Source organism: Triplophysa dalaica, chromosome 1 (assembly GCF_015846415.1).
Source record: "Triplophysa dalaica isolate WHDGS20190420 chromosome 1, ASM1584641v1, whole genome shotgun sequence".
Classification (NCBI taxonomy): domain Eukaryota; kingdom Metazoa; phylum Chordata; class Actinopteri; order Cypriniformes; family Nemacheilidae; genus Triplophysa; species Triplophysa dalaica.
The window spans coordinates 23,645,536-23,670,565 of NC_079542.1; the positions used below are offsets into that span (position 1 = coordinate 23,645,536).

The window sequence follows — 25,030 nt, forward strand, 5'->3', positions numbered from 1 at the left end:
TTAACAAAGCACTGGTGTATGTGTCCAATTCCATCCTATTTAAAGGGATAGTTCACCCAAAAATAAAAATTCTACCATCATTTACTCACCCTCTGGTTGTTCCAAACCTGTATACATGACATGTCTTTGTTCTACTAAACAGGAAGGAAGATATTTGGAAGAATATCGGTAACCAAACAGGTATAATCCCCTGTTGACTCCCATAGTATTTATTTTCCCTACTATGGCAGTAAATGGGGGATGAGATCTGTTTGGTTACTTTCAAAAATATTTCCAGTCACCAAACAGATCACTTTTGAGATCATCAGTACAAAGACATTTATGCAGGTTCGTAACAACCTGAGGGTAAGTAAATGATGACAGAATTTATTTGGGTGAACTCTCCCTTTAACCTCAAATTCGCCATCTCTTTTCGTTTATCTTCTGGATCCAATCATCTCAAGTCTCAAGCTCTTATTTGCAAAGGCTAGTGTCACATGTACATCCATTCTGTAATGTGCATGAATGTACAAGGATAGAATTTTGAGAGGAAAAAATATCACTTTGAGGTTGTTCTTTCATAGCTCAAAATCTGTAATGGCTTTCTCCTAGATGCCAGCCACGCGTTGCTTTATGACAAGTTATTTTGTCTCCATCAAAGTTTTACAGAGGAAAAGAGAGCTCAAAGCTCATGCACAAGACTTCCGTCATGGACAGTCAAATCATTATCAAGTAGCATCTTAAACTTTGCTTCAAAGCAGCTTTACAGTACAGATAATATACTGTTAGGGGACATTTACAAAATTATATTGTTTTCATGACAACTTGAAAAGAAAAATGTGTTATTTGTTTTTGGTTGTTCATTGAAAATCTGTTTTTCAAAGGATGTGTAAACTGTGAAAACACAAAAACTCTAAAAACTGCTAATGTCATGCGCGAGCATATTGCATATTTAGTCTGTAGGCATGTGCGAGTTTTCTTAAAACAATAACGGTGGCCCCCAGGACTGTGTGCTTGAGCCATGTGAAATAGCGTTTCTTCAGCAATTTGTTTTATTTACTGCACCACACACTACGATCAGCATATACACTTTAACATTCACGGTAATCTAAAAACCCACAAAGGGTATTAAAATGTACTTTCGGTTAAACCTGGATATCCATATGTGTTACTTTACAAACATCGGCAAATAATGGCCTGCCATGTGTAATACAGCATTATACTATAGTTTTCACAGATTAGTGTAAACACAATTCTGTTGTGGGTTTGTAAAACTTGGAATAATGTCATTACATTTATTGTGTATTGTGTCACTCTTTTCTTTCATTTCTGTAGGGGCACCACTGCTTCACTTGTGTTGATATGAGGAGTTGACAGGGGGGCTCCTTGTAGATCAGCATCAGCTCATCGCACGTCCTGAAATATGAATCCAATTACCAGCCTGGGTCCAGACCAGCGATTACTAAGATGGCTGGATAAAATAGTGAAGGTTTTACTCTGCATTCTTCTTTCCCTCTCTCTTTTTCTTCTGTGTTCCTACAGACCATACTCTTGTCATGGTTTAAATTATCTTCTCACATCTCTCCTCCTTTACCTCTTCAACTCTTTTTTCTCCTCCTCTGTTTGTCTCTTTGAGGTTCTCTCATGTAGACAAAGCACTTGTGTCAATCTCATGCAGCAGAATGTTTTGGCTGTTTTCCGAACCACAGAATATTTTCTAACCTTATTTGAGAATATAAATATGAAACATGTGTTGAAAGTATAATGCAAGAAAAGCCTGTGCATTAAAAGACACCTGTCCACAAACGGATGAGTAATGGCAACCCATGACAGCTAAGACCTCTATGTAGAAATACGGTTATTAATCAGATTGATAACATTAGCCTTTGTTTTCCTTATCTAACAAGATCATAATTTTAAGACATTGGTACAGAATGTCCCTTTGGATGTAGTTTAGAGTGAGCCCTGCATGAGGTCTACATATTGCACTTTAAGTCTAAAGTCTGTCTCTTTCATGGTTTAATACTGAACCCTGGTAATTTAAACAGTAAACCACAACGAAACCACAATATTTTATTGAAGACAGAAAATGATATGGTTCATAGGCATATCATTCAAAATCATAACACACACATATTGTGTGCTTCATCATGCATTTGTGAGCATGTAGTTACGATACATACAGTTTAAAAAGAAAATATTACTGACATCATCTTTATCTATCAGGAAATTTTGATCTAGAGGTGATGAATCAACAGGCAATCAAAAGCACTTAGTCTCACATGCTTTTAACTACTGCTGTAAATTTTTTAGTGTCAACTTTAGAGATAATACAAGTGCCCTGAAACCAAAATGAACTCATCATGACTTATGTTTGTCATGTGAGTGCACTTGTTTGAATAAGTACGCAAGTGTGCTGTTGTATATTGCGTTAAAGCCCAGTGACATCACAACCAGAGCAGCCGATGGGGTTTGTAACAGTTCATCAAAGTTCAGTTGCTGACCCTGAAATGTGCTACATGTGGCGCTAAACTGTGACATTGACACACTGAGTGAATTGCGATTGAACCATCAAGTCCGCCTACAGTTTACCTTTTCTTACTGAGACAGAAGAAATGTTGTCCCACACATTTATTACAACTCAAAGACGTCAGAGATATATCCTGTTTTAATGAATGGAGCACAAAGTGCCAAAAGTGTTATTTCTATACGCTTCAGTCAATGTGATAAATCAAAATAGATGCTATTATCCAATTTAAAGTGAAAGATACCCACTGTAGCGTTTCTATGTTCTATTTTTTATTTGCTCCATGTTTTGAATTAATGTAGTTTATGGGAAAAGTTTTTGTAACCAGTCTCAGCAGATCACATTTACACATTAGGATTTTTGGAACCACACTTTGAAATCCAAGGTGGTTTGAGTTAGCATGACCAGACATTTAGCGTTACGGATCCAAAAGACGTTGTGCTCATGGTACTGCTTTTCCCAGTGACTCTAGGATCTGTCAGACGAGGAGGATTAAATGCTCCAGCTGATTACAATGGCCACAAAACAAACCAGATGAGAAATGAAGCCTCTGATTTCGGGGATGAAAGATGGGCAGCACAATGCTAATTAGCTTAGCTCGCATACTCCAGGGCTGAAAAGAGAGAGAGTCAACAAAAAATGGGGCTGGGGACTTTGCCTGGCACTCTCAAGCAATTTATATTAGCAATATCACCATTGGGCCGGTCCAGAAAGTTCACCCATCCAGAAACGTCTTTAAGTAAAAAGAGAGGATGAATGGAAGCAAAGAGAATTGTGCACATCTGAAGTTTAACACATCATACATATATTCCAGATAACTCTACGAGAACTGATGATGAGGTTCAGGGGTTGTGACCTGAAATGACACTAGAGCAAATAAATGAACCAGTATATGTGGGCTTTGAGAGCATTGTCCGAACAATAGACCAAATGCCGGTTTGTGCGTGTGTTTGTTTCCACCAAGAAAAAACAGATACCGTGAGTCACATACGCTGCCACACTTCAACCATCGGTTACCAATAAAGAACAGAAGAGCGGTGAACTCTCATCAAACTGTCAGTGACCTCGCTGTGGCATTTAGCATGTCTTGTTGAGGCTGGAGATCAAACGTGTTTAGAAGCAGCTCAAACCGGGCGTGAAAATATGTCAGTGCTCATTGTGTCGCTTGGACAAACTTTATTTGATGGGGACGGCAAGAGCATGTTGCTTTGATGTGCTAATTGAATTCTGGACCCTTGACAGTTGTGTGACTCATCATGAAGACTTCAGACTATAATACTTAGACAATATTCAAAGAATATTAATGACAAATGGATAAACACTTATGCCTTGTGACAACCGTATTCAAAGTGTCAGTGACATTCCAACCTGTGGAAAAACATGAACATTGCCATAAATATAAAGTTCAAAATTATTGAATTCGGGATAGAGATAGATTAATAAATAGAGAAAGCTGACTGGTGGCATTTGGGGGTTCCTTGCATTTGTGTGTTTGACAAATGACTTTTGTAAGAGTTGGAAAGTTGTCTGATAAAATACACTTATATCCTGAGCATATAAAAGTCTATTAATTGCTTTAAGTTCTTATGTGACCATTTTTATAGTAAGCTTTTGGGTAGATCTTTATCTTGTATCAAGTCATATCATTTTTGTAACATAGCTTTCTGGATTTAAAAAAAATGTTTTTAGAGTTATAGAATACCGATTTTTCACCTTTTGTTTTACTCCTAGAACAATAACACAGATGTACATGAGTTTAAAAGTTGTTCAATCCACCCATATGTTTTTATGAGACCCAAACCTTTCGAAAAACTTTTCATATGTAACCATCATCCTTGTTTTTACCTGAAAAGGAAAATGTGCTTATGAGACAGACTAAGTTAGTTTTGTCTGGAGTATCTACGCAATGTTAGACCAGAGTTTATTTTAGTCCTCAGGTTGACCCTGCTGTGTCAATGAATCATTTGTGAATTTTCAATCATTATTCCCCAAAATTACACCAGATTGGACAGACACGTCTGGATGGTGTGAACCACACTCCAGTGCTGTTTTAAATGAAAGTCCATTGTTCATAAACAACCCAGAATGAATGTCTCAATACATTCACACAAAGCAATGTATATACTGTCTGATTCGACTTTCTGTCAGCCAGACCCAGAGCACAATGGAGGCCTTGTGAAGTCAGACTGAAAATCAGATGGTACAGTATGTTAACATATGAAGTCAGTTTTTTCTCTATGGAATATCACGCCTGATATATCCCTGTTACTTGACAGATGTCAGTGAGACATGTCCTGAAAATTCACAACTGTCTGTAACAGCCCTGGACAAGATCCACCCAATTGAAGCTAATCCGAAAACTGAATCATGAGAAATGCTCTTTTGCTGTTATATGTTCAAGTTAGCTGTCATCAGGTTGGCCTAGGAGAGAGCATGTGGTTAAAGGGACAGAGGCGGTCTAATTCAGTGGCTGACTCAGCACCTTTAATTCTACTAGTGTTCTTCAGGCAACCTTTTGGCTGTTGCCAATTATATTATGTTTCGCCAAACCACACCTGATTCAGCTGTGCATACATCTCAAAGGTCATCAACTGATCCAAATCAGGTGTTCTAACCAGTCAGCATATAAAAGAATTATGTCTCTTAGGAAGAAAGATTGTTCCTCTCCAATGGAAATGTATTTACCTTGGTCCAACCCCTGTCCGGGATTTGGTTTGAATGTATTCCCTTGAACAAGTCCTTTCAACGCTCCATCCCGCTTTCTTAGCTGAGGGTTTTAAACCCCAAATCAGCTTGTAGCAATTATTGGCAAATTGAAAACGTGCAACCCAATAGCTTTGTAACAAAACACTTTGCTCCCACTTCTAATGTACTTGTTTGGTAGCCAGGGGCTAAACAACCTAAAAAATGCAAGGGCATGCTTTTTAACCATATAGAAATAATGTAAAGAGAAACTTTTCTGAAAATGATATCATTTTAAAACATTCAATAAATAGATTTTTTCCATTTTTATTCAGAAATGGTCACACAAAATAAAAAAGTGATGATGATTTACAGTTCTGTTTAATGTTTAACTCTTGCTATACTGCGTTTCCTAAAGTATCGCTAGGCAACTATGGTCGCAAGTTCCGTCGTTCCAGCATAGTTCAATGATCAAGTGTTTCCCGAAACAAAGTTGCAAAGTTGCGTGGCTGGAACTACAGGTCCAAAGATGTGGTTAGATGCATAGTTTTGTTTTTATTATGACATTTATTATGACATGTAGATGCACAATGTTGGGTCCAGTGTCTACTCACAATAAACGTATTGTATCTGCTTTTGAATCTGCGTGTTTCACTACCCTAAAACATCATGCCTTTGAGCAAACTAAGCAAGCAACATGCAGTGCATTCTGTAACCATCATTCAAAATAAATACCAATCAAATTTTACATCGTTGTTAAGGAAATACAAGCACTGTTTTTTATAGTGCGCATGGTTTATAGGACCCTGAAAATCCCTGGGTGGATTGACGTAGGAGGAAACTTATGAATGAATTAAATATTGTGAAATTAAACAACAAATAACAAAAATAGGATGCAATGTAGGCCTATGTCATTCATAGCAAGAAATTGACTTTCTTAACTACATCGTTAATATCCCCAATGATGCATCCGACTATGGTGGTTAACCAGCGAGTTATGACGTGTTCGTGAAACGAGTTGATATGCAACAATTTGTTGGAATGTTTAAGAAGTAAATGTGTCACAAAGTGCAAACCCTTACGAAAACCAACCACTGTATTATCACAAAAGTACTCTATTATTGTATTTTTTTCAGTAATTTATATATCAGTAACATATTTCAAACGCTGACTGTAAATAAAAACTATAAAGAAAAAATATTCAGCTGGGGTGTCAGAAATATACAGTAAAAATAAAAAAGATTTTCATAAAATGACATGTTTTTCCTAGCAGTATTGTAATTTGACAATCTTTGACAGTATTTAAAAATATGTGAAAATCTATTAAAAAAAAAAAACAGGAGAATTCCATAGATAATTTTTGGACATTATAAATGAAAAATCTATAAAAAAATAACGGCAAACTCTGTGACATTACAGTTTTTTTCCATTGAGTGGTAATGGGAATAAGTAGCCTAGAGGGTAATAAAGTAATGCGCCAAAACCATGGTTGCAGCACATTTACTATAATAAAAGTAGTTTGCTTAAGGTATTAGCATTGCTATCATCAATGTTGTGCCATGTGCGATTAACAAAAAAACGAATCCGGGCTGCATTTTAAGCCTAAATCTGCTCAGCGTCTGTGTCAATCCTCGACATGTGCTTTTGTAAATGTCAGAGCCTTCGTTTCCCGATTGTTGTACCATCTGCTTATTGAAACACTTTAAACTGTTTGCATGTCTTTGTATTTCTGCATTTACTCAGCGAGATCTTTGTGTGTTTCATGCATGAAAACTGGTAAACACCAGACCAGAGATGGAAACATTTGAACTCTCATCAAGAACGTTCTGGAAGAGAGGGTTAGCTAGCTCGGAGGGGTCCCTGCAGTGATCGTGGATGTCTCACAAACTGTTCTCCACTGAGTTCCATAGATAAGTGTGGAAGAGGGAATAATAGGTAGAGGAATTTGAGAGTAATACAACAGCATGTTTCTAACACTTTAGATTTTGATATTTCATTTTTGGTTTTAGTATGGAGAGATGATCCTAAGCATTGCCATGATTTTTTAATTGATTGGTATTGGATATATCTTGAATAAAGAGAAAAGGAAGTTACCCCATTAGTGATCTGTATTGATCTTTTGAGAAACCAGATAGTGATGATATAGATAGGTTTCCCAAGGTTCATCAGTTCTTCTTCTTTTACTTTCAAGGATCAATACCATAAAATATTGAGATCAATTAGGGAAAAACATATGGAATAGAAATTTAATTTTTGAATGTAGATGATATATAAAATATTTATACCATAAAAGCATTGGAGTGGATGTAACACACGCAGTTTCTGTCGATCTCATATTAAACTTACTTATAGAGTAGTATTGCATAGTATACTTCGTATCTTCCAAGAGTCTTTAATTCGATCACATCTATAAAAGACAGATACAGGTGTAAGATTATTTCTCAAAACAGGCGAGCCCTGAACGCGTGCAGGAGATGGGCGGAACTACAAAACGAGCACACAATACATCACCGCGTTATCCCTGCATGACTGTTGATACACTATAAGTCCGTGTCGTGTACCTTTTACACGATTGCGCCCAAAACAAAACAAAACACAGACATATGCTGAACCTTGCAAAAACAGAACTGCTTGAAATCCTGGCCAGGCTTAACTTCAAAGAACAGGTTGCCAGCACCAACCGGTCCTGTAGATTCATCCTCTACAATATTAGGAAAATTAAACCTTTCCTATCCTACTATGCTACGCAAGTCCTAGTCCAGGCTCTTGTTCTGTATGCACTACTGGCTGGACTTCCAGCTTGCACAACCAAACCTCTACAGATGATCCAGAATGCAGCAACAAGAGTGGTCTTCTTCTGACTTCTATCTCTTTTCTTTCAAAAAAAAAACTTAGCTCTGTATACTTTGGTAGGCTACGTGAGACCAGTTTTTTATTGCACTTATGATTTTTCTTGTTCTCATGTTGTTTCAATTGCTTCCTTTGTTTCCCTCATCTGTAAGTCGCTTTGGTTAAAAGCGTCTGCTTAATGACTAAATGTAATATGACTCACTGTCACTTACCGCATGCGGTTCATGACTGGCATCTTTTAGCGCTGGGAACGCTACATCTATCAGTTTCGAACAATCTGCAAATCCAGCGTTTTATACATAGAATTTCCCGCACCGAAATGGAGTGAACTATCAAACACAGCATAACTACACGAACGCAGTGCTCTCACTCTCTCTCTTGCTCCAGCTGGTTGACGTGTGTGCATGTTCCTTCTCTCGCTTCCTGGTTAATGTGTGGGCGTGCTCTTTCCTGTCACTCGCTGGTTGACGTGTGGGCATGCTTTTCTGGTAGAATTGTCCAATAAGGGACAAAGAAAAGTTGTTACATAGGGAATTTCATGTTGCAGAAAAAACTTTCCGAAACCTATACGAACGCTGGAGGAGAGGATCAAGCACAAAAAATACTTTTTTTGACAAGATGACCACGTCAAGCAAAAACATCACGTTTAACATTGATAAGAAGTCAGAATGCTTAAAACACTGTGGCACCCCTTTAAAGCTGAGATAAAGCCATTAACCCATCATTCAGAGGATTGAAATACAGCTCCTATGGCATGTTTGGATTCATGGATTCTTTTAAAAAGAGCATGCAGCAATTATTGATGAACAAGCAGTCCTAAAAAGCATGGATGAAAATATGGAGAGGATGGTTTTGTGTGAGCTATTGTGTGCTAAGACAACTCTTTGAAGTGAAAGTGCTGCTCAACACATCTGCCGTCTATTGGTTAAAGCTGTTGTTTGTCTACTGCATCATGCATTTGTGTATCTCTGCATTGCAGAGCATTAATGAAAAACCCTGAGACATTAGTTGCCTATGAATAGGCATGTATAGTTTTATTAGTAAATTATAGTAATGTATATAATAATGACGTCAAACTGGGATTGCCCATAATATGATTCCCAGGTTACAATATATAACTACAATAATTTTTTCTTATAAACATATCCAGACTCTCATAAGTCGGAATGTTAAAAAAGTGGACTGAAGCAAGATAAACAATTAGGACTAAATTGATTTTCACATTATAGTTTATTACAAGGGTTTATAAAATTACCAAGTACATTTAAGAATCACCGTAACAAAAAGGATGGAAAACATTCATATTTAGACTAAGTGAAATGTGGATTTGTAAAAAGAAATAAAATATATATATACAGACAAACTCAACAATCAACAAAAAACCCGAACATGTAGTCAAACGGCACTCAAAATAAACATACCTCACAAGTGCTTCTGTTTATTAATATAAACTAAATGCAATGATAATAATGATAACAAAATTATAATTATTACAATAACATAAAACCATATTAACATTTAATCACTGTTTACAATATAACTGAAAATCATATCATTCTAAATAGAACAGTATTTACCAACAGACTTATACTAAAACTCTATTCTGAAATATAACAAAAATAGGATTTAAAATAAGATTTATTACAATAATAATATTAATAGCAAGAATATTAGGATATTGGACAATGCAAGTATGCTTTACCCATGGCTTTCTAATAGGTGCATATGCTAAATCCCACTCAGACCTTGCTCGGAAATAGCAAATCTCAACTGCAGGCAATGGTAACGGACTACTCTCTGTTAGAAAAGGGTGCACTGAAAGCAGCAGACATTAATAATTTTAATTCATCCATTCATTCATTAATTCATAAAAAAGATCAGTGGCTATTTTATCAAAGAAAAGTCCTTCGCACAGCCTGTAGAGGAAGTTAAGACAACCCCCATCAGGTTTCTCATTTAAGGAATCCTAGTGCTTCTCCCAAAACCACAAGGCAGGTCTTCCACATGAAGAGTTCGCCATGGCCTTTAAAGTCCTTTCATCTCAAGAAAGCTCTCTCAATTGGTGGAATATAGTTGGAGTTACTGATTGATCAATTTCACCATCCTCTACTGTATCTTCAGTATAATTTCTTCTTTTAGTAATACAATACGGAGCAGCAGGAAAAGAAAAGCGCCCCCTTAACACAAATCAGCCGGCATTCTGCTCCATCATATACAGTAAATAAAAAGCAACTCCCGAAGCAGCACATATAAATGTCTTTAGATATATCATTTGCAGCTGGAATGAGTCCCATATTCCATCTATAGCTTAGAGAGCCCGAATGTAACACATAAAAAGTGACAAAGACAGGGATTGTCATGTGACATCACTGTAATAAAGCACAGGTTTATTTTCTCTCATAATCTTTTCTCCTCTTTATCTCTCTCCTCTTCTCACTCTCATAAAAAGAATATTATGAATTGTCACTTATGTACAGAGCACATATAACAAGTAATGGGTTAGTCTGAAAGCTTCTTCTGTACTGCTAACACACCTGAGTAATTATACAATCCTCCCATTCATTCTACATTACACTGCTTACTCTACTGCTAATACCTTAGCTGAGTTACAACATGGCCGTGTACGCAAACAGGTATACATACACACACATTTGCACAAGCACAAGAAAAAACATGTGACGTCTTTACACACAGGCGTACACAGAAAATCGCACACATACTGTATATACATATAAATGAACTCATTCAATACAGACAGTCAAATGCCACACACAACCAATGCATTTGAAAACGCACTTCTCAACCATTTCAAGAGTCCTACAGACCTGCTCTGTGCTAGTTAAAGCAGAACTGGCCATACCCTGTGACACCTGCATTCGCAGATGCTTACATGACTGTCCGTTTAAACGGCCATGTCTTTCTTTAAAGAGTGAGAAACCTTGCGCTCATATTCTCCTGATTTAGCAATACGTTTAGTTAAATTTATATATTCTTGTTATATTTTGTTGCATTTTCTTTACAAATAATAGACTATACATTTTTGGCAAACGAGAGTCGTTTATTAAACTTCCGGTCGCAGCTCTCTCGATTTACCATCAGAGAGGGGAAAATATAAAGTCTGCTCCTTCTTCGCCGCCTCTCGTCCTTCTCGATCTGTCACACGGTGGCGTCCAGCATGTCATTTGACTTGGCCATGATCTGGTTCTGGTTGGAGTCGAGGCCGAAGAATTTCACGCGCAGGCCATCAGTGGGGTGCACCACGGGGACGGAAATTAAGCGGGGGAACGTCCGGGTGGCCAGTTCGAAGCGGCTGCCTCCGGCGAGCTCCACGGTCAGAAGTTTGAGGAAGAGAGTAGCCAGCTGCTTGCCAAGACAGGAGCGTACACCGCCACCAAAGGGCAGGTAGTTGAAGCGGCCCTCGCGATCCTCACTCCGCTCTGCACTGAATCTGTCAGGGTCGAACGCCTCCACGTCCTTGAACACAGCTGAGGTGTCGTGAGTGTCACGGATGCTGTACATGACACTCCAGCCTTTTGGTACTTGCACACCCTGAGAAAGTGATGAAAAGAGCCATTAGAACATTAAAAGCATCTTCAATACTTGAAAAGAGCTGCAAACTACTTACGTCTAACTCAAAGGTCTGTGTTGCAATGCGGTAGCCTCCAGACACAGGAGCAAAGAGACGCAGGACCTCTTTGATCACGCAGTCCAGGTACTTGAGGTTAATGATATTCTCCAGTCTCAGTTCGCCCTGGCACAGACCGTCTTGCATGAGGCCGCAATTTCGCAGCTCCTCCCGCAGCTTTTCTAACACAGCAGGGTATCGCAGCAACTGCATGATCAGAGACGTGCTGGCACTGGCTGTCGTGGCAAAAGCAGCGAAGATCAACTCAATTGTGGATTCCTAAGATAAATAGAGACAGAGATGCTTGTCAAACTCAACACAGATTTGGATTTTAAGCACCCAAGAATCCCTCAGTATATTTTAGATTCTTATTATAAGGAAAAGCAATGGTGGCAATTTTGAATTACACAGAAAAAGGGCACTAAGGAAAGTATGATAAACTCATTTTCTAAATGTTCAATGTTCAATGACCCGAATATTTAATTCAACTAACAATATTCTATAATATTTGGGATGCTTATGGAACTCTTTCACTCTTATACGTATTCCAGTATGCTAGACCTCATCTGTCATAGTGTTGTTTTTCTCAATCAGTGATTCACTCACCTTCAGCTCTTGCATTGTGAGTTCTGTGTTGTTCTCCTTAGCACTCTCTAGCAACACATCAAGAGCATCAGCGTAATCTTTCCCCTGTGTGTGGAGCGGCTTCTCTCTGATGGCTTTTTCGATGCTTTTCTGAAGTGAGTCCCTTGCACGTATACCCTGCACACACACATAAAAATAAAAGTATTACAGAAGCCCATTCCTTGATGTGGAAGTCTCAAGGAGTAACATTATTAGTCTTTTGTAGTTTTTAAAGTAAATCTTTTTAATCAATGTTCTTATTTTCACAGCATTTATGTGATGTTTAGTGAATGTTTACCTGTCTATAACCACTAAATGGCAGGTCGATGGGAAGGCTGAAAACGTTCTCCACAAACTCCTGAAAAGTGCAAAATAGAGAGTGCATCTCCTCCTCAGAGACCCTGAAACCCAGGAGGACACGCACAGCCATCTGAAAGGAGAGCCTCTGTGATTCCCGGTACACGTTGATGGGCTCGGGATTGGAGCTCCACACCCGTAGGGTCTCCTGAATGACCTGCTGGATCTTGGGTAGGTAGCTCTCCAGAGACTCATGACTGAAGACTTTAGCAAAGATCTACAACATAAAAATAAAACCGTAGTTAATCTGTGATCTGGTCAATCTATGTTTCTTAATCGGAATACAGTACAGCAAGGACCCAGACAGAGGTGAAGTGTTTATAAAGCACTTTCACAGCAGTTCGGTCCTGCATTAGCTAAACTACACTTCCCACAATCCAGCTGACCCATGAATCACATCACAATCCAGCACGTCCGTGCTGTACACACAAGAAATGTCATGAAAATATTACCCTCGAGCCACAGTCAGCAGCTAAAGGACAAGCTTATTTTTCTTCTAACGCAGAGCATGGAACATTCTCATTAATTCTGAAGTCCCCAGTATTATTGGCCCTCTTTTACTCTTAACTGCCACTCGTCTACCCAACCTCCCTCTCTCTTTCTGTCTGAATATTTGTGTGATGTTTTGAGAGAGTTTCCCTCTGCATCAGCAGTGAGGGTGAAAGGGGAAGGTAAGATTTTCCTGGCCGCTGAAGTGCATTTCTAATGTGCCTCAGTTGTGCTGGTTTGTTTGGTGAAATAACATCCATGTTCCAGTGCAGTCGACTAACAATAGCACTTTTTATATGCCATCTCGCAAATACCTCTACTCCGCCCCGCTTTCCACAGTAGTAAAGTGGAGACTGAACTGTCCTCCTCCTGTCATGTCGTACTTTCTCTGAGCAAAGGTCTGTTTCTGTGCATCTCCTTTTCTCACTGTTCTTCTGTGGTGTACAGAGTACATGCTGTACGTCTGACAAAGTTGGGCATCTTATTTACAACAATCCTATTCTGCTGGTCCCTGTTATGTCACAAAAGCACAAAAAGCAAAGTGCAAATAATGTATTGGTGGATTTTTTTAAAGGATTGCCGAAGCATAACCTCAAATTCATTAGCATGTGAAATATTTAAAGACATGATAAAACATTCAAAGGCCCCCCAATGGGAGTTCTCAGTTCTTCTCCATTGATCAGTCCTTATATCTAGTGCTTGCCCAGAACGTCACGCCGATCCACGGTGGTGGAGATAAACCAATGATAACAAACATGTGTACGCATGTTGCACCGCACGTCTCTGTTAGCTTCAACCCATAAAATAATATACGCAATGCAACACTATGTGGAACGGCTCACATCTTTGCTTACAGGACAAACGTCAGTCAAGATCCGCTAATGCCAGTCCCCATTACACAGGATTTAAAACACTACTGGAAAAAAACACACGCCTGTCTTCATTACAAAACGTGACTTCTTGTACTGAACTTTCCACTCGCATACACACAGAGATGCACACACGCGCACGCAGCCTTTTAAACTCCCCCATCCTAATAATTTCCATATGTCTTGAATTATATAAAACTGCTCAAAGCTGCTGGTTTGACCAGAATGTAAAGGCTTCTTTATTCTTTCTTCTTTTCCTCTCCCCATCCCCCTCCATTCACTTTCTCTACACCCTCTACTTTTCCAATCGCTCTGTCTCTCTCTCTCTCTCCCGCTGACTAATACAAAATCCCTCATTCAACAGGCTGAAGTCTTTGTGCCAGCAGGTGAGCTGCAGCATTAAGAACCTGTGCCCTCTACTGGCCAATTTAGTAATTGCAATTCCCTGTTGCATTCTGGCTATTTTACAGTCTGGTTCTGACATTTGGAAGCCGATAATGACTGGGATTTTGTATTATATCCAAAACATTGTTGAGTTGTGAAAAACATCCAGAGCACTCGACGCCAATGTGTGGCAGTTGTTCTCAAAGAAACCCTCAAAGTTCTTTTCTATTCTATATACCATAATTCCCAGAAAAGGTTGCCCCAGAGGGCTTTGGGGCAGCAGAAGGCTTTGACTCTAACAGGCAGTGTTAATGTTATTGTTGTTTTAGTTTAATGAAAGAGGATTTTTTTCCAGGAAAAGAAGGATTAGAGTCAGGCTTCAGGAAGTGAGGTTTATCAATACCCAATCTGTACGTAAACAAGAGAACTCCTGCAAAGCTCAACAGGTGATTACGGCTTGAAGAAATGTTGATTCATCTTTTAACTTCTTCCACATGTGCAATTCTTCGACAGGTTTTAACAATGAGCTCTAATGTACAAGATATGAGTTGTACAATGCTGTACATCCCCAGAGATGTTTAACAACAGATAAAAATACAGAACCTGGTTGAAATGGGTCCATAAGGCGGTCTTTGTACGTCTGAGGCTGGTTGACTAATTAGCAGACATTAGGGGGTTCGCGTGAGGCTCCGGACCTGCAGGATTAACCGGACAGATTACACCCCACTGACCCCTCAATGGAACAGGTGTGTGGAGTGAAACTCAAGCCTCCGAGTCTGGAGAGATCCAGGTTCCACAGTAAAGTCATTTTGTCTCTAAACAATGAGTTGGATTTGTGGAGATGGTTGTCATGAGAGTAATCCTCCATGTGGTCATTGTGAGCAGGCTGTTTTACTGCTTACAATGGTGAGCAAGGCATTATGGGTACACAGTATGCCTTCAACTCAGCAAACACTATTGTATATCTTTTTTCTTTCACTTCATCTTGCATTTTTCCTGTCTGTTTTGTCCTTCGTCCTCTGATTCAGAACACTTTGTATTACAGCTGGCATTTCGCATAATGCCACATAAATGCCAAACATGAGATAATGTAGCTGACACACAAAACCAGTGCGAACACACGTTCATGTTGAAATCAAAATAAATTCAAGTTGTACGTATGGACCATTTTGTGTAGGGGAGGATAACACTAGATTCACACGTGCAAAACTGTGTTCTCTTACCTTTCTTCTTTTGCGATGGATGTCCCCTATGGAGTTGGCGAGGCTGTTGGGACCAAGCAGAGTGCTGGTGCTTTGGGGCCAGTCCACAGTGACCAGGCTGTGCTCTCCCATCAGAAGCTTCCGCACATTCTCTGCCCCTGTGACCCTGATCAGCGGCCGGCCGAGCAGGTGAGTCTTGAATACGTTTCCATACTTCTGTCTCCTTGACGCGTGGAACGCTGCACCCTGCAACAGAAGACAAAACTCATTATTTTGGGACACTAGGCTTTTATGTAAGTATAAGTGTCTATTAAATTGTTTGCATAATGAAACATAGGCTTTCATACTGTAAACTTCCATACTAAGGAGCTTTTGTTGGATATTACAGATGATGTGTTAGGGATAATACACATTTGAAATGAAGGGTGTTAGCCATAAGGGATTAGCCAACATGTTTGTTTTTGTTTTGTAAGAGTATAAGGGTTCTGTTCACAGAATTCTTTATGCAAGCTGGTTAGCGTTAGCGATTAGTGGTGAGCAGGCTCAAGCTTAGCCCTTTCTCTATGACGCTGAGACAAGTGATCTAATGAGCGTATGAGTGTGACCGACATTGGTGTGTTGAAGGAAAGACTCTCTAAGTGTGCTTATTAGTGAGGAATCCAGTACATCCTGCTAACTTTTAGCTTTGACCCCTTCACCTCTAGGATATAAGAACTAGCATATTGATTACCCGTACAAGTAAAGGTTACAGCAAGAGTAACGTAACAACCTTCAGCCTTTCTCGGGACATGAAACATACAATCGAATAGTTTCAGACGGTATATAATTTGAATATATATAATTAGATGCTTTATTTTACACAATGATGGTGTAAATGTTATTCTTTATTTATATTGATAATATACATTAAAGTGCAAAGTTACAAACAAGTCCTGAAGTGATTTGCTCTGTGTAACATACAGTAATTGCCTCTAGCCCTTGAGACCTCTGCTGAGCACATAAAGACGGCCTGTAACCTCTCAGCCTCACACACACATACACACACTGACCCCACGGCAGGAAGTGGCATTAGAGCTGTTTGCTCCTACTTTCCCAAATTTTGTGACCAGTTTCGTCAGGCAGACTCCAACACTCGCACTTTCATTCAAGGGAATAAGTTTAGAAGCGCAATGTTTTTTAGCCTGTTTGTTTGGCTGAGAGAAACCTTCACCTGTGTGAACACACAGTTGTGTTTGATAAAGTCTATTCACAGCAAAGAAGAAACAATTGGCAGACTGATAAGATCTATTCATGACACCACCTAAATGAATAGGCACAGTGAATAAACAACAAGAAAATCACAAGCAAGAATTCATATTTGTCGTGAACACCCATTTACTGGTTTTACGTCATTAAAACCTCTTTACAATGTTTGTGTATGTACAGACTAGTTGATGTCAACATTTCATAACTGTTCCGTGGTCTCACATATGGGACTCTAAACATGTAACAGATTTAAATTTCAGGCTTTATAAAGTTTTTTTCTTCCTTCCTGTCAGCCTTTCTATGGATGTGAAGATTATCATTGTTCCACCACTTTTTATATCCGTGTGGGTAAGATGTAGGTTTCTCATGTTTAAATAGGTCAAATAAACAGATGTTGATGTCTTGGCAGTGAACCCCATAAGCACACATACAAACACATAATAAACCTCTTAAACACTGTTGAATATCTGCCAAATGTTGTTCTAACATCTGACAGCGAATGCTTTAGGGATGTATCAGATATGAACAAATTCTCTAAAAAGTAATATTTTTTATAACAAACGCTGAATTAAATATACATGTGCCATATGGGAATATATGCTAATTTATATGTGTGTATGTACACTTTTTTCTCTCTCTCTCTCCTGATCTTTGACCTTGAATGACAGATTGAATCAGCCAACACCCCCTTATTGTCAGTGACCTTAAATGACAAGCTCATCTCTCGATTGGCTGAGATCTCTGAAGGCCGTATGACACCTCACCCCCTACAATCCTAAAACAAATTATCGTCTTAATTAAACAGTGATTATAAGACCTATCTAATTAGATATATGCACACAGAGGTTAGATAAGGTCAAGCAAAGGGGGTTTAGATCTATTTTTCCAACTGCCAACATTTACGCAACATTTGGCTAAATACGTGGGAGAAAATCTGGCTGTCTATTCTGCGGTGGTGGACAATTTAAACCATATTTCACACTTTTCCTTTTCAATTTCCGCAATTTTTTAAGCAGATGCCAGTTTTATGCTTAAACATTTTTAGAGAGGCTTTGGGTTTTTCACCATGCTGACATGGACTAAGTCCTGATTTGAGAATCATCTGACCGACGGTAAATAAACTAATACGATTCTTGTCTTTTTCTCTCAGCATGACCGAAGTTTCCCCCAAAATAACTCTGGCTATGGCCAAACACACACATGGCATCACCAGACTTAGACCAGGTGTTAGACCGGGGCCACAGCCACGGCGTGAACAGTGTGTGGGGTGAGAGAACTGGTCACTTGTCAGCTCACAGCCAGCCTATACTTAAAGACATTGAAGATTTCACATATCAGGTGAGTGTGAGGGCAAGAGGTAATGCTGACAACCACACATACACACACACACACCCGAAAGCAATGCAGGGGAAAATAAATGTAGTATCTTTCACCACATGGTGAGAACTGAGTACGTGCGATGATGGATGATTGTTGAGTCAGTGTGTGTGAGCTGAACTCTCAGCAGTGGGACCAGTCAGCATGAGAGAAAGGAACCGTTTTCAACCTGACAGACCTCGGACAAGGCTGTCTTTCACACATGCCCGACATGAAGGCACGCACTACCTCTCTGTTGATATCGGTGTGTAAACACAGTCACGCACAAGTGAACTTGTAATTTGTATTACATTTGTTTATCGTCTTTGTTCTGTCATATTTCTCCCTCAGAAAACTTTTATTTTGACGTCATTTGTAACCTGCATGAACTTGGTGTGTTTGATAATTCTGGGAACAAGAACATCCATTTTAAACACCACATGCTGTCATTCTTACCAGGCCAGGTCTTTATTATTCCCCTGTCCAGGATGCTAGACAAACACAGCGAAACCGTGCAACGTAGTCGCACACTACATCACTATACATACATATACATTTCGCACATCTACATGTGTGTGTTTACACACACGTAGGGGCCAGCTCGCTCTTAAACATGTGTACACAGTAGGGCACCCAAAAAGGGTAAAACCCTGAACTGTGCAAAGCGAAAGCAAACATCAGTGTGCTAAAGGAGAGAGGAGTGGAAACGAGAGCTAAAAGATGGGAGGGGGCAGCAAGGTGATAGGGTGGGTGGGATTGATTGACAGTGAAGTGAACATAAGAAAATGTAATGGGATGGCTTAATGGTTAAAGTCTGTTTCATAGAAAAGTGACTCTCCAGGCTGGAAATAGAAGAACAGGTCGTGAGGCAAAATGTGAAGACAAACTCTCTGGGCGTGGCTGCGCAGATGTCATTTGGCTAGAAGGTGAGAAATGTCCTCCCTCATTTCACGAGGCCACAGAAGCTCAGACGTGCAGAGAACGAAAATAAAACAAAAAACCCAAAAGGGTCGCTGACGCACAAAAGCTCCACACACCCTGGAAAAGCAGTGAGGTAATATTGTGTAGCTCTCTCGCCCTGTCAAACACACATACACATGTGGTTGAATATGCGTCTTTCTACATGCATACGTGGTGATGCGCGGACACGACTGCAGTCAGTTTGTTTGTCCCTGAAAACTTCTGTCAATCAAACGTAAGCCTGCTTGTTTTGTTCGAAGGCAGACTGGGTTTAGGAACGCAGTGAAACATTGAGGTTAGATGATCTTTAGCGATAAGACAAAAAGCTTTCCACAGTAATTTGGACCGAGAAACACATGGCAGATGTCGCTATAAGACAATCATGTCTGAAGGGCTCTTGGGAGAAAGACGTCTGTGTCAGAAGTTGTTTTCTGGTTTAGTTTTTCTACTCTGCCTCAAACTTTCATGAGAACGTACACCAGTACCAGCTGAGAAAGACATAAACTGAAGTTTGTGTGAAGTGAGGAATAGTATGATGTATTGTGTAAACAGAATGGTTTTTTTAAACAGTGTCACACGTAAAGTGTGTTTACATGTATACAAAAGCATGTATCAGAATATTTAGTTCTTTAAATCTTCTTTAAATTTATCTCGACCTCACACAAAACATGCCTGTACTCTGCCTTCGGGGTTTCGGCTCTGGCGGAGCAAGGGTTAACCCGCCACGTTCAATAGTTTCTTTTATTTTTAAAAGAAATTTATCAGATATTTTACAAGGGGGCGCAATAAAGAGCACCACTTTTTTCCACTGGCCCATTCCGGACGGAGTGTGCAGGACTAAAAATACAAATTTCTGTGTAAATTGGACACCAGTCGAGCCTCCCGCTCCATAAATGTAGCCTTTGTGCTGCAGTGGAAATGTTATACAAATGACCCCTTTATTAAAACCACAAAAAAACCTTTTAATTATATTTATTCAGATCAGCTATGGTTGACCTGAACACGGGGGTGCTACAAGGGAGCGGGGGTGCAGTTTCATATGCAATCTGAATCACCTCAGTGTGTTTCTTCAGCGTGTGACCACCATTAAGAAAGACAAGAAGAGAGACCGACGAAACAGAGGGAATTCAAGTTTTGGTTGGCCAGAAGAGAGTCGTGTCGATGTCAAGATCCATGCCGTTTCATGCTCCTTATTTATATCACTAATTATTCTGACCCTTGACCTCTCATTTTTCTGCATGCATGTGAGCTGCTGCACACATCTCATTCTGGGGGCTGCTGAGTTTATTGCTTCAAAGCGCAGGTAACTGCACGGGAGGAGTTCTCCGTACGCTGACCCAGAGTCTGAGCGTAAATAAAGATAATATGTCCATTTACTGAAATAGCTCGTTGGAATCTCTCAGGATGTGTGTGTTGGCCAATCTCCATTGGGGTATAGATGGCATATCTGCAGAGGTGAAAGAGAGGAGCGAACAGAGGTGGGAGTCTGGGTCCAATTATTTCCCAAATGGTCACCACTTGGAGATGCTGAACCTTGTTGCTAAAACAGTTGTTCTTGCAGAATTGAGGTGCTGGTTGCTGATCACTCAGGGAAAGGGTCCACATGCCTACACGTACACGAAGGTTTATTTGGAAGGAATGCAAAGGTAACGTGTATCAATCTCCCTAAGATAAAAAATAGTCTGAATCAAAGCCAAGTCCACGAGACAAGCGCACAGAACCTCAATGAGGGTGAACAAGGCCGAGCTGAGAGAATGGACTCCCCTTTGACCTGGAAACACTTTGTGGAGGGAGATTATGGTTGTTGAGTGCAGTGTGAGTGCTCACCCCGGGGACCCCCTTTTCTTCTCTATTCTATCCCCCTACCTTCCTCCTCCTCCCAATACTGCTGCCAAGCCCCTTCTACTTTCACTCCCACCCCCCCATTCCTAGAGACAAGAGGCTGTTTGAGGGGTTGGTGGTGCGTTCCAGAGGTGAAAATGGGGCCACACCGTGCTGGTGCCAGTCATGCCCGTTTCATGCTTGCTAATCCCGACAACCCCCGGGAGAGAGCGAAAGAGGGGGGCCGCTGGATGACTGTTCCTAAATCCCCAGATCTGTTCATGCTCTCTGGAATTCTGATCAGAGCCTCAAGCCCTGTACCCTTTGTCCCAGGGTGTGAGTGCATTTGGTAGGGGGGACTATGACCCCCTGAAGGCCTGCTTTTTTGCCACCCAGACAGAAGCAATCTGGGTCAAGGTGGACGCTTGGGGTAGAAGTAATCGTCTGTTGCCCGATGGATAAACTGTCCCCTCAATAACTGATATTGTATGCCACTCAGCATACAATGATATTGAAATATATGCAAAAAATCTGGTTGTGAACAGGAAGTGCTCATTTGAATGTATGCGTCAATATCGATTTGTGTGTTCTGTCACTCACAGTGCATTTGTGTTTTCATACACTGATGTGAAATGTATTTTTTTCAAAAATACAAAGCAGCACACACTAAAAATATTTTACCATCACTCTATATTTAACAGGAACTTGGAGCATTGTCGTGCAAGACAGACAAGAAATCTTTGCAGCTTTTGTGGTTATCTGAAAAAAATAATTCTCATTTTTAGGTTTATATACAGACAAAAATAAATAAATAAATCTTAGACATCCTGAAGCACTGCGCTCATCTATTATAAAACACATCTATATGATATATATCTGTGCTAATCACACATTTGACCCAATTTTAAATTCTGCCCCTGCACTGCTCAGATTAAAGTTAGTGGACCAAAAATAGCGTAAATCGACAGGGTTAAGATTACATCTTAAATGTATCGATATGCACAGACGCACGTTTGTAAAAGCACAATTAAGAAATATAAACATTTCAAAATGTGTTCTCTCAGTTGCTGAGAGATAGGTTACACCTTCAATATGAAGTGACATAATTTTGGCACAATGAACATATCCAGATCCTATTGATTTTTAAATATGTAACTCAAAGAAGAAATCAGTTTGCTTGTTTTTCTAGTAAGCCCGCCAACTGCATGGAAATTCTCTACTGGAGCGCCATCAACTTTGGAGAATCTATTCCTGACCAAAAAGAATTTGATCTCTGCACCACTCAGACCAGGACATTCCAGTCTACTGAATCTCAGCAAAACGATGAAAGCGACCCACTCCAGCCACGGCCATTCAGTGTCCAGAACATCAACCACATGCACCATGGATTTCAAATGGAAAGAATTCCTAAAACATGTTTATTCACGATGCGCCTTGCGAGATTTTTCTTGCACTTCTTTTATTACGTCCACGGTACTGGTTAGGATTTGTAATTGCGAAATAAAATGCTTTAAAAACATTACAATTCCCCGAAAGTTTCTTTATTTCTTTATTTTCATGTGCACGCGGTCTTTAGACTTTCTAACACAAGCCGGACCATCCGGATTTACCCTACCGAGAAATATGGCACTGATGTCCCCGCATGGATATACACAATCGTCTGAGTTGGCCTATTATAAATAACTGCTATCATTAAATCACTGCACATATTACACTACATTACCTGCATTCGCAATCCATCTCAGCAACGCGCTTTTCTCCTTGAGCCCGAAGAGTTTGTGCGCGTTCTCACAAGTTCTGCTCAGTGGCGGTGTACTCTTGCGCATCAGAAGCCAAAGACTACAATATTTCTGGCACGGCAGCGCTCCTAATTTGGCACTCGCAAACAGGTTGTTCCACGTGGATTAAAAACTGGCTGTATGAAACAAAAATCGTATGCTATCTACAACAAACAGATTATTAACGGCATGGAAATATGGCACGTATGAAATTGCACACATGGGAATGACTAACCGGCAGGTTGTTCTCTTTTTAAAGCGCAATATTGCGCACGAGCAAACACGTGTAAAAAACATTAGTCGACGTTATCCTGCTTCGTTATGTATCTTTGACAACCAAAGTGAGCTACCTAGAGTGGGACTATGCACTTGTGAACAGACGGAGTTGCGGTGCCTGGCGCGCATCAGAGCAGTGTGCGTGCGACAGTAAGGCGACTGGAAACTTGGAAAGCAGAAATGAGAGATGCTGAGAGATTTCGTGCTTACCTGAAAGAACCAGTGGCATGTTTCTCCAATGATGGGGAACCCCATGGATCCCTTGGGCAGCGGCAATTTGCATCCCTTGTCCCGTGTTGCGGTCCATCTCAGTTGCCAGAGTTGCTGGGACACGGCCAGGAGAAGTGCCATGGACACTAGACACGCAGCCAGCGTCGCCAGCGCCGAGACAAGGTCAAAACTCTCGAAGAGCATGGCTGTGGACCTCCGGGTATCTCTTTGGAGCTATGAGCACTACAGTGGATAGCCTTTTCAGGAGTAGCCTATTTAAGTGACTTAGTCTACTCAGTTATGTTTGATTTTCTACAACTTTTCTGAAAAGCAAAAGTTTTTTTTCAGATGAAAAAATATTCAAAAAGTTGTGGCACCAAAAAAGTTCAGTGGTGAAAAGTAAATTCAAGAATTTTGTGTTTCTTGTTAATTAAACGAGTGCTGGTTATTACAAACCGAGGTTGAATGTTGGTATATCATTTTAGATTATAAATCGGTCTCAACAATTCCTATTAAATTTTGAAATGTTTAATTGTGGCTTAAATGTGTCAAAGTTGACTTGGAAATTTAGTTTGTTTAACTGTAGTCTAGAAACTCTATTTAGTTACTATTTAAAGAATCTTCTCAGGAAAATATTGCACTAAAATCAAAGAATGATCATAAAGAAAACGCAGAAATAAATGATGAGAAATAATCCTCAGAAGTTTGATGCCTAAGAGCAGTAAAGATCTTCAGATAAATGTAGTGCGTCGCGCTACCCCGCTTTCTGATGCGCTTTTAGGCTACTCGCTACCTCTCTCTTCCTTCTCCCTCTCTCTCTTCACATACAGTTTCTCAATGTGAGTTCGAGTCGCACAGCGAGCTTCCAATGTGTGTTTATATACCAGAGGCAGCGCGGCGGCATTCGGCCAGGGTGCAAGCGGCTCCCCCCCTACCCCACCCCACCGAACTGAGGCGGGGTGAAAAGTGAACGGGCCGGGCGCTGGAGCGTGCGGGACTTGGACAAGAGCCCAAAGAGAGAGAGGGGAGGAGGGTGTAGTGCTTATATTGCATCGACGAGAACTTATCACCTGCGACTCGGGGAATATGCATATGGTTTGGTGGTGATGCGGGCTTTCATGATGCGGCCAGGTCGGGGATTGTGATTCTGCTAAACTATCTGGTTTAAGAAGCATTATGGCGAGAGGCAAATGGAAATGTTCGAAACAGCTCTTCGTGGTATATGGACCATTACTGCAGCATAATACACTTGTTGGTTTATGTTTTGTAACCAGTGCGTCTGTTCTGATGCGCGTCTGTCTCTATCTATCTATCTATCGCAAACTTTTGCTATTTGTTATTGTTCCAGATGAGCGCATAATCCCCTGCGTAGCGCTCTGATTATCCGAAGCTCTTCAGAAAGTGCAGATTCGTGCCTGTGTCATCCACTGCTGCCGGGACATGGTTTTGATCTCGGTCACCTTATGACCATAATCACCCACAGCCAGTTATGCAATGATGCTCAGCATATGAGACGACCTGTGCAGATCTGAAGCCCAGATGTTACCTTGCGTCTGCTGCACTGCCGAGACTCACAGTGATGCGCTCAATGAAACTAATACAACGAGAGACACAGAGAGAGAGAGAGGGGAGAGAGAGAGAGAGAGAGAGAGAGAGAGAGAGAGAGAGAGAGAGAGAAGAGGGATTCTCTACATAAAATATCTTCTATGAGATAATCAAATATGTTTTAAATGTTACAAGCCCCTAAAATACAAAAAGCACCGCAATTAACCGCAATGAAAAGACAGAGAGCAAAG

The 25,030-nt window shown here is 40.3% G+C and overlaps 1 protein-coding gene across 1 annotated transcript; it reads right to left on the minus strand.

The window, feature by feature from the left end:
• Nucleotides 1-9,249: 9,249 nt before the first annotated feature.
• On the minus strand, nucleotides 9,250-24,097 carry LOC130425919 (cytochrome P450 26B1). The gene is made up of 6 exons (XM_056752364.1): nucleotides 23,235-24,097; nucleotides 15,610-15,834; nucleotides 12,586-12,861; nucleotides 12,270-12,425; nucleotides 11,664-11,942; nucleotides 9,250-11,587 (listed from the first exon to the last, which is right to left on the minus strand). Exons 1-6 carry the CDS (start codon nucleotides 23,436-23,438, stop codon nucleotides 11,195-11,197), a joined length of 1,533 nt encoding a protein of 510 aa, XP_056608342.1. The 5' UTR covers nucleotides 23,439-24,097; the 3' UTR covers nucleotides 9,250-11,194.
• Between the last annotated feature and the right edge of the window lie 933 nt (nucleotides 24,098-25,030).

Excerpts from the sequence above, each read along its gene's own strand:
- LOC130425919 (XM_056752364.1), bottom strand. The coding sequence starts at position 23,438 with ATGCTCTTCGAGAGTTTTGACCTTGTCTCGGCGCTGGCGACGCTGGCT. Across the intron at positions 12,426-12,585 it reads CATTTAGTGGTTATAGACAG|GGTATACGTGCAAGGGACTC; the intron begins GTAAACATTCAC and ends GTGTGTGTGCAG. Across the intron at positions 11,943-12,269 it reads TCACAATGCAAGAGCTGAAG|GAATCCACAATTGAGTTGAT; the intron begins GTGAGTGAATCA and ends TATTTATCTTAG.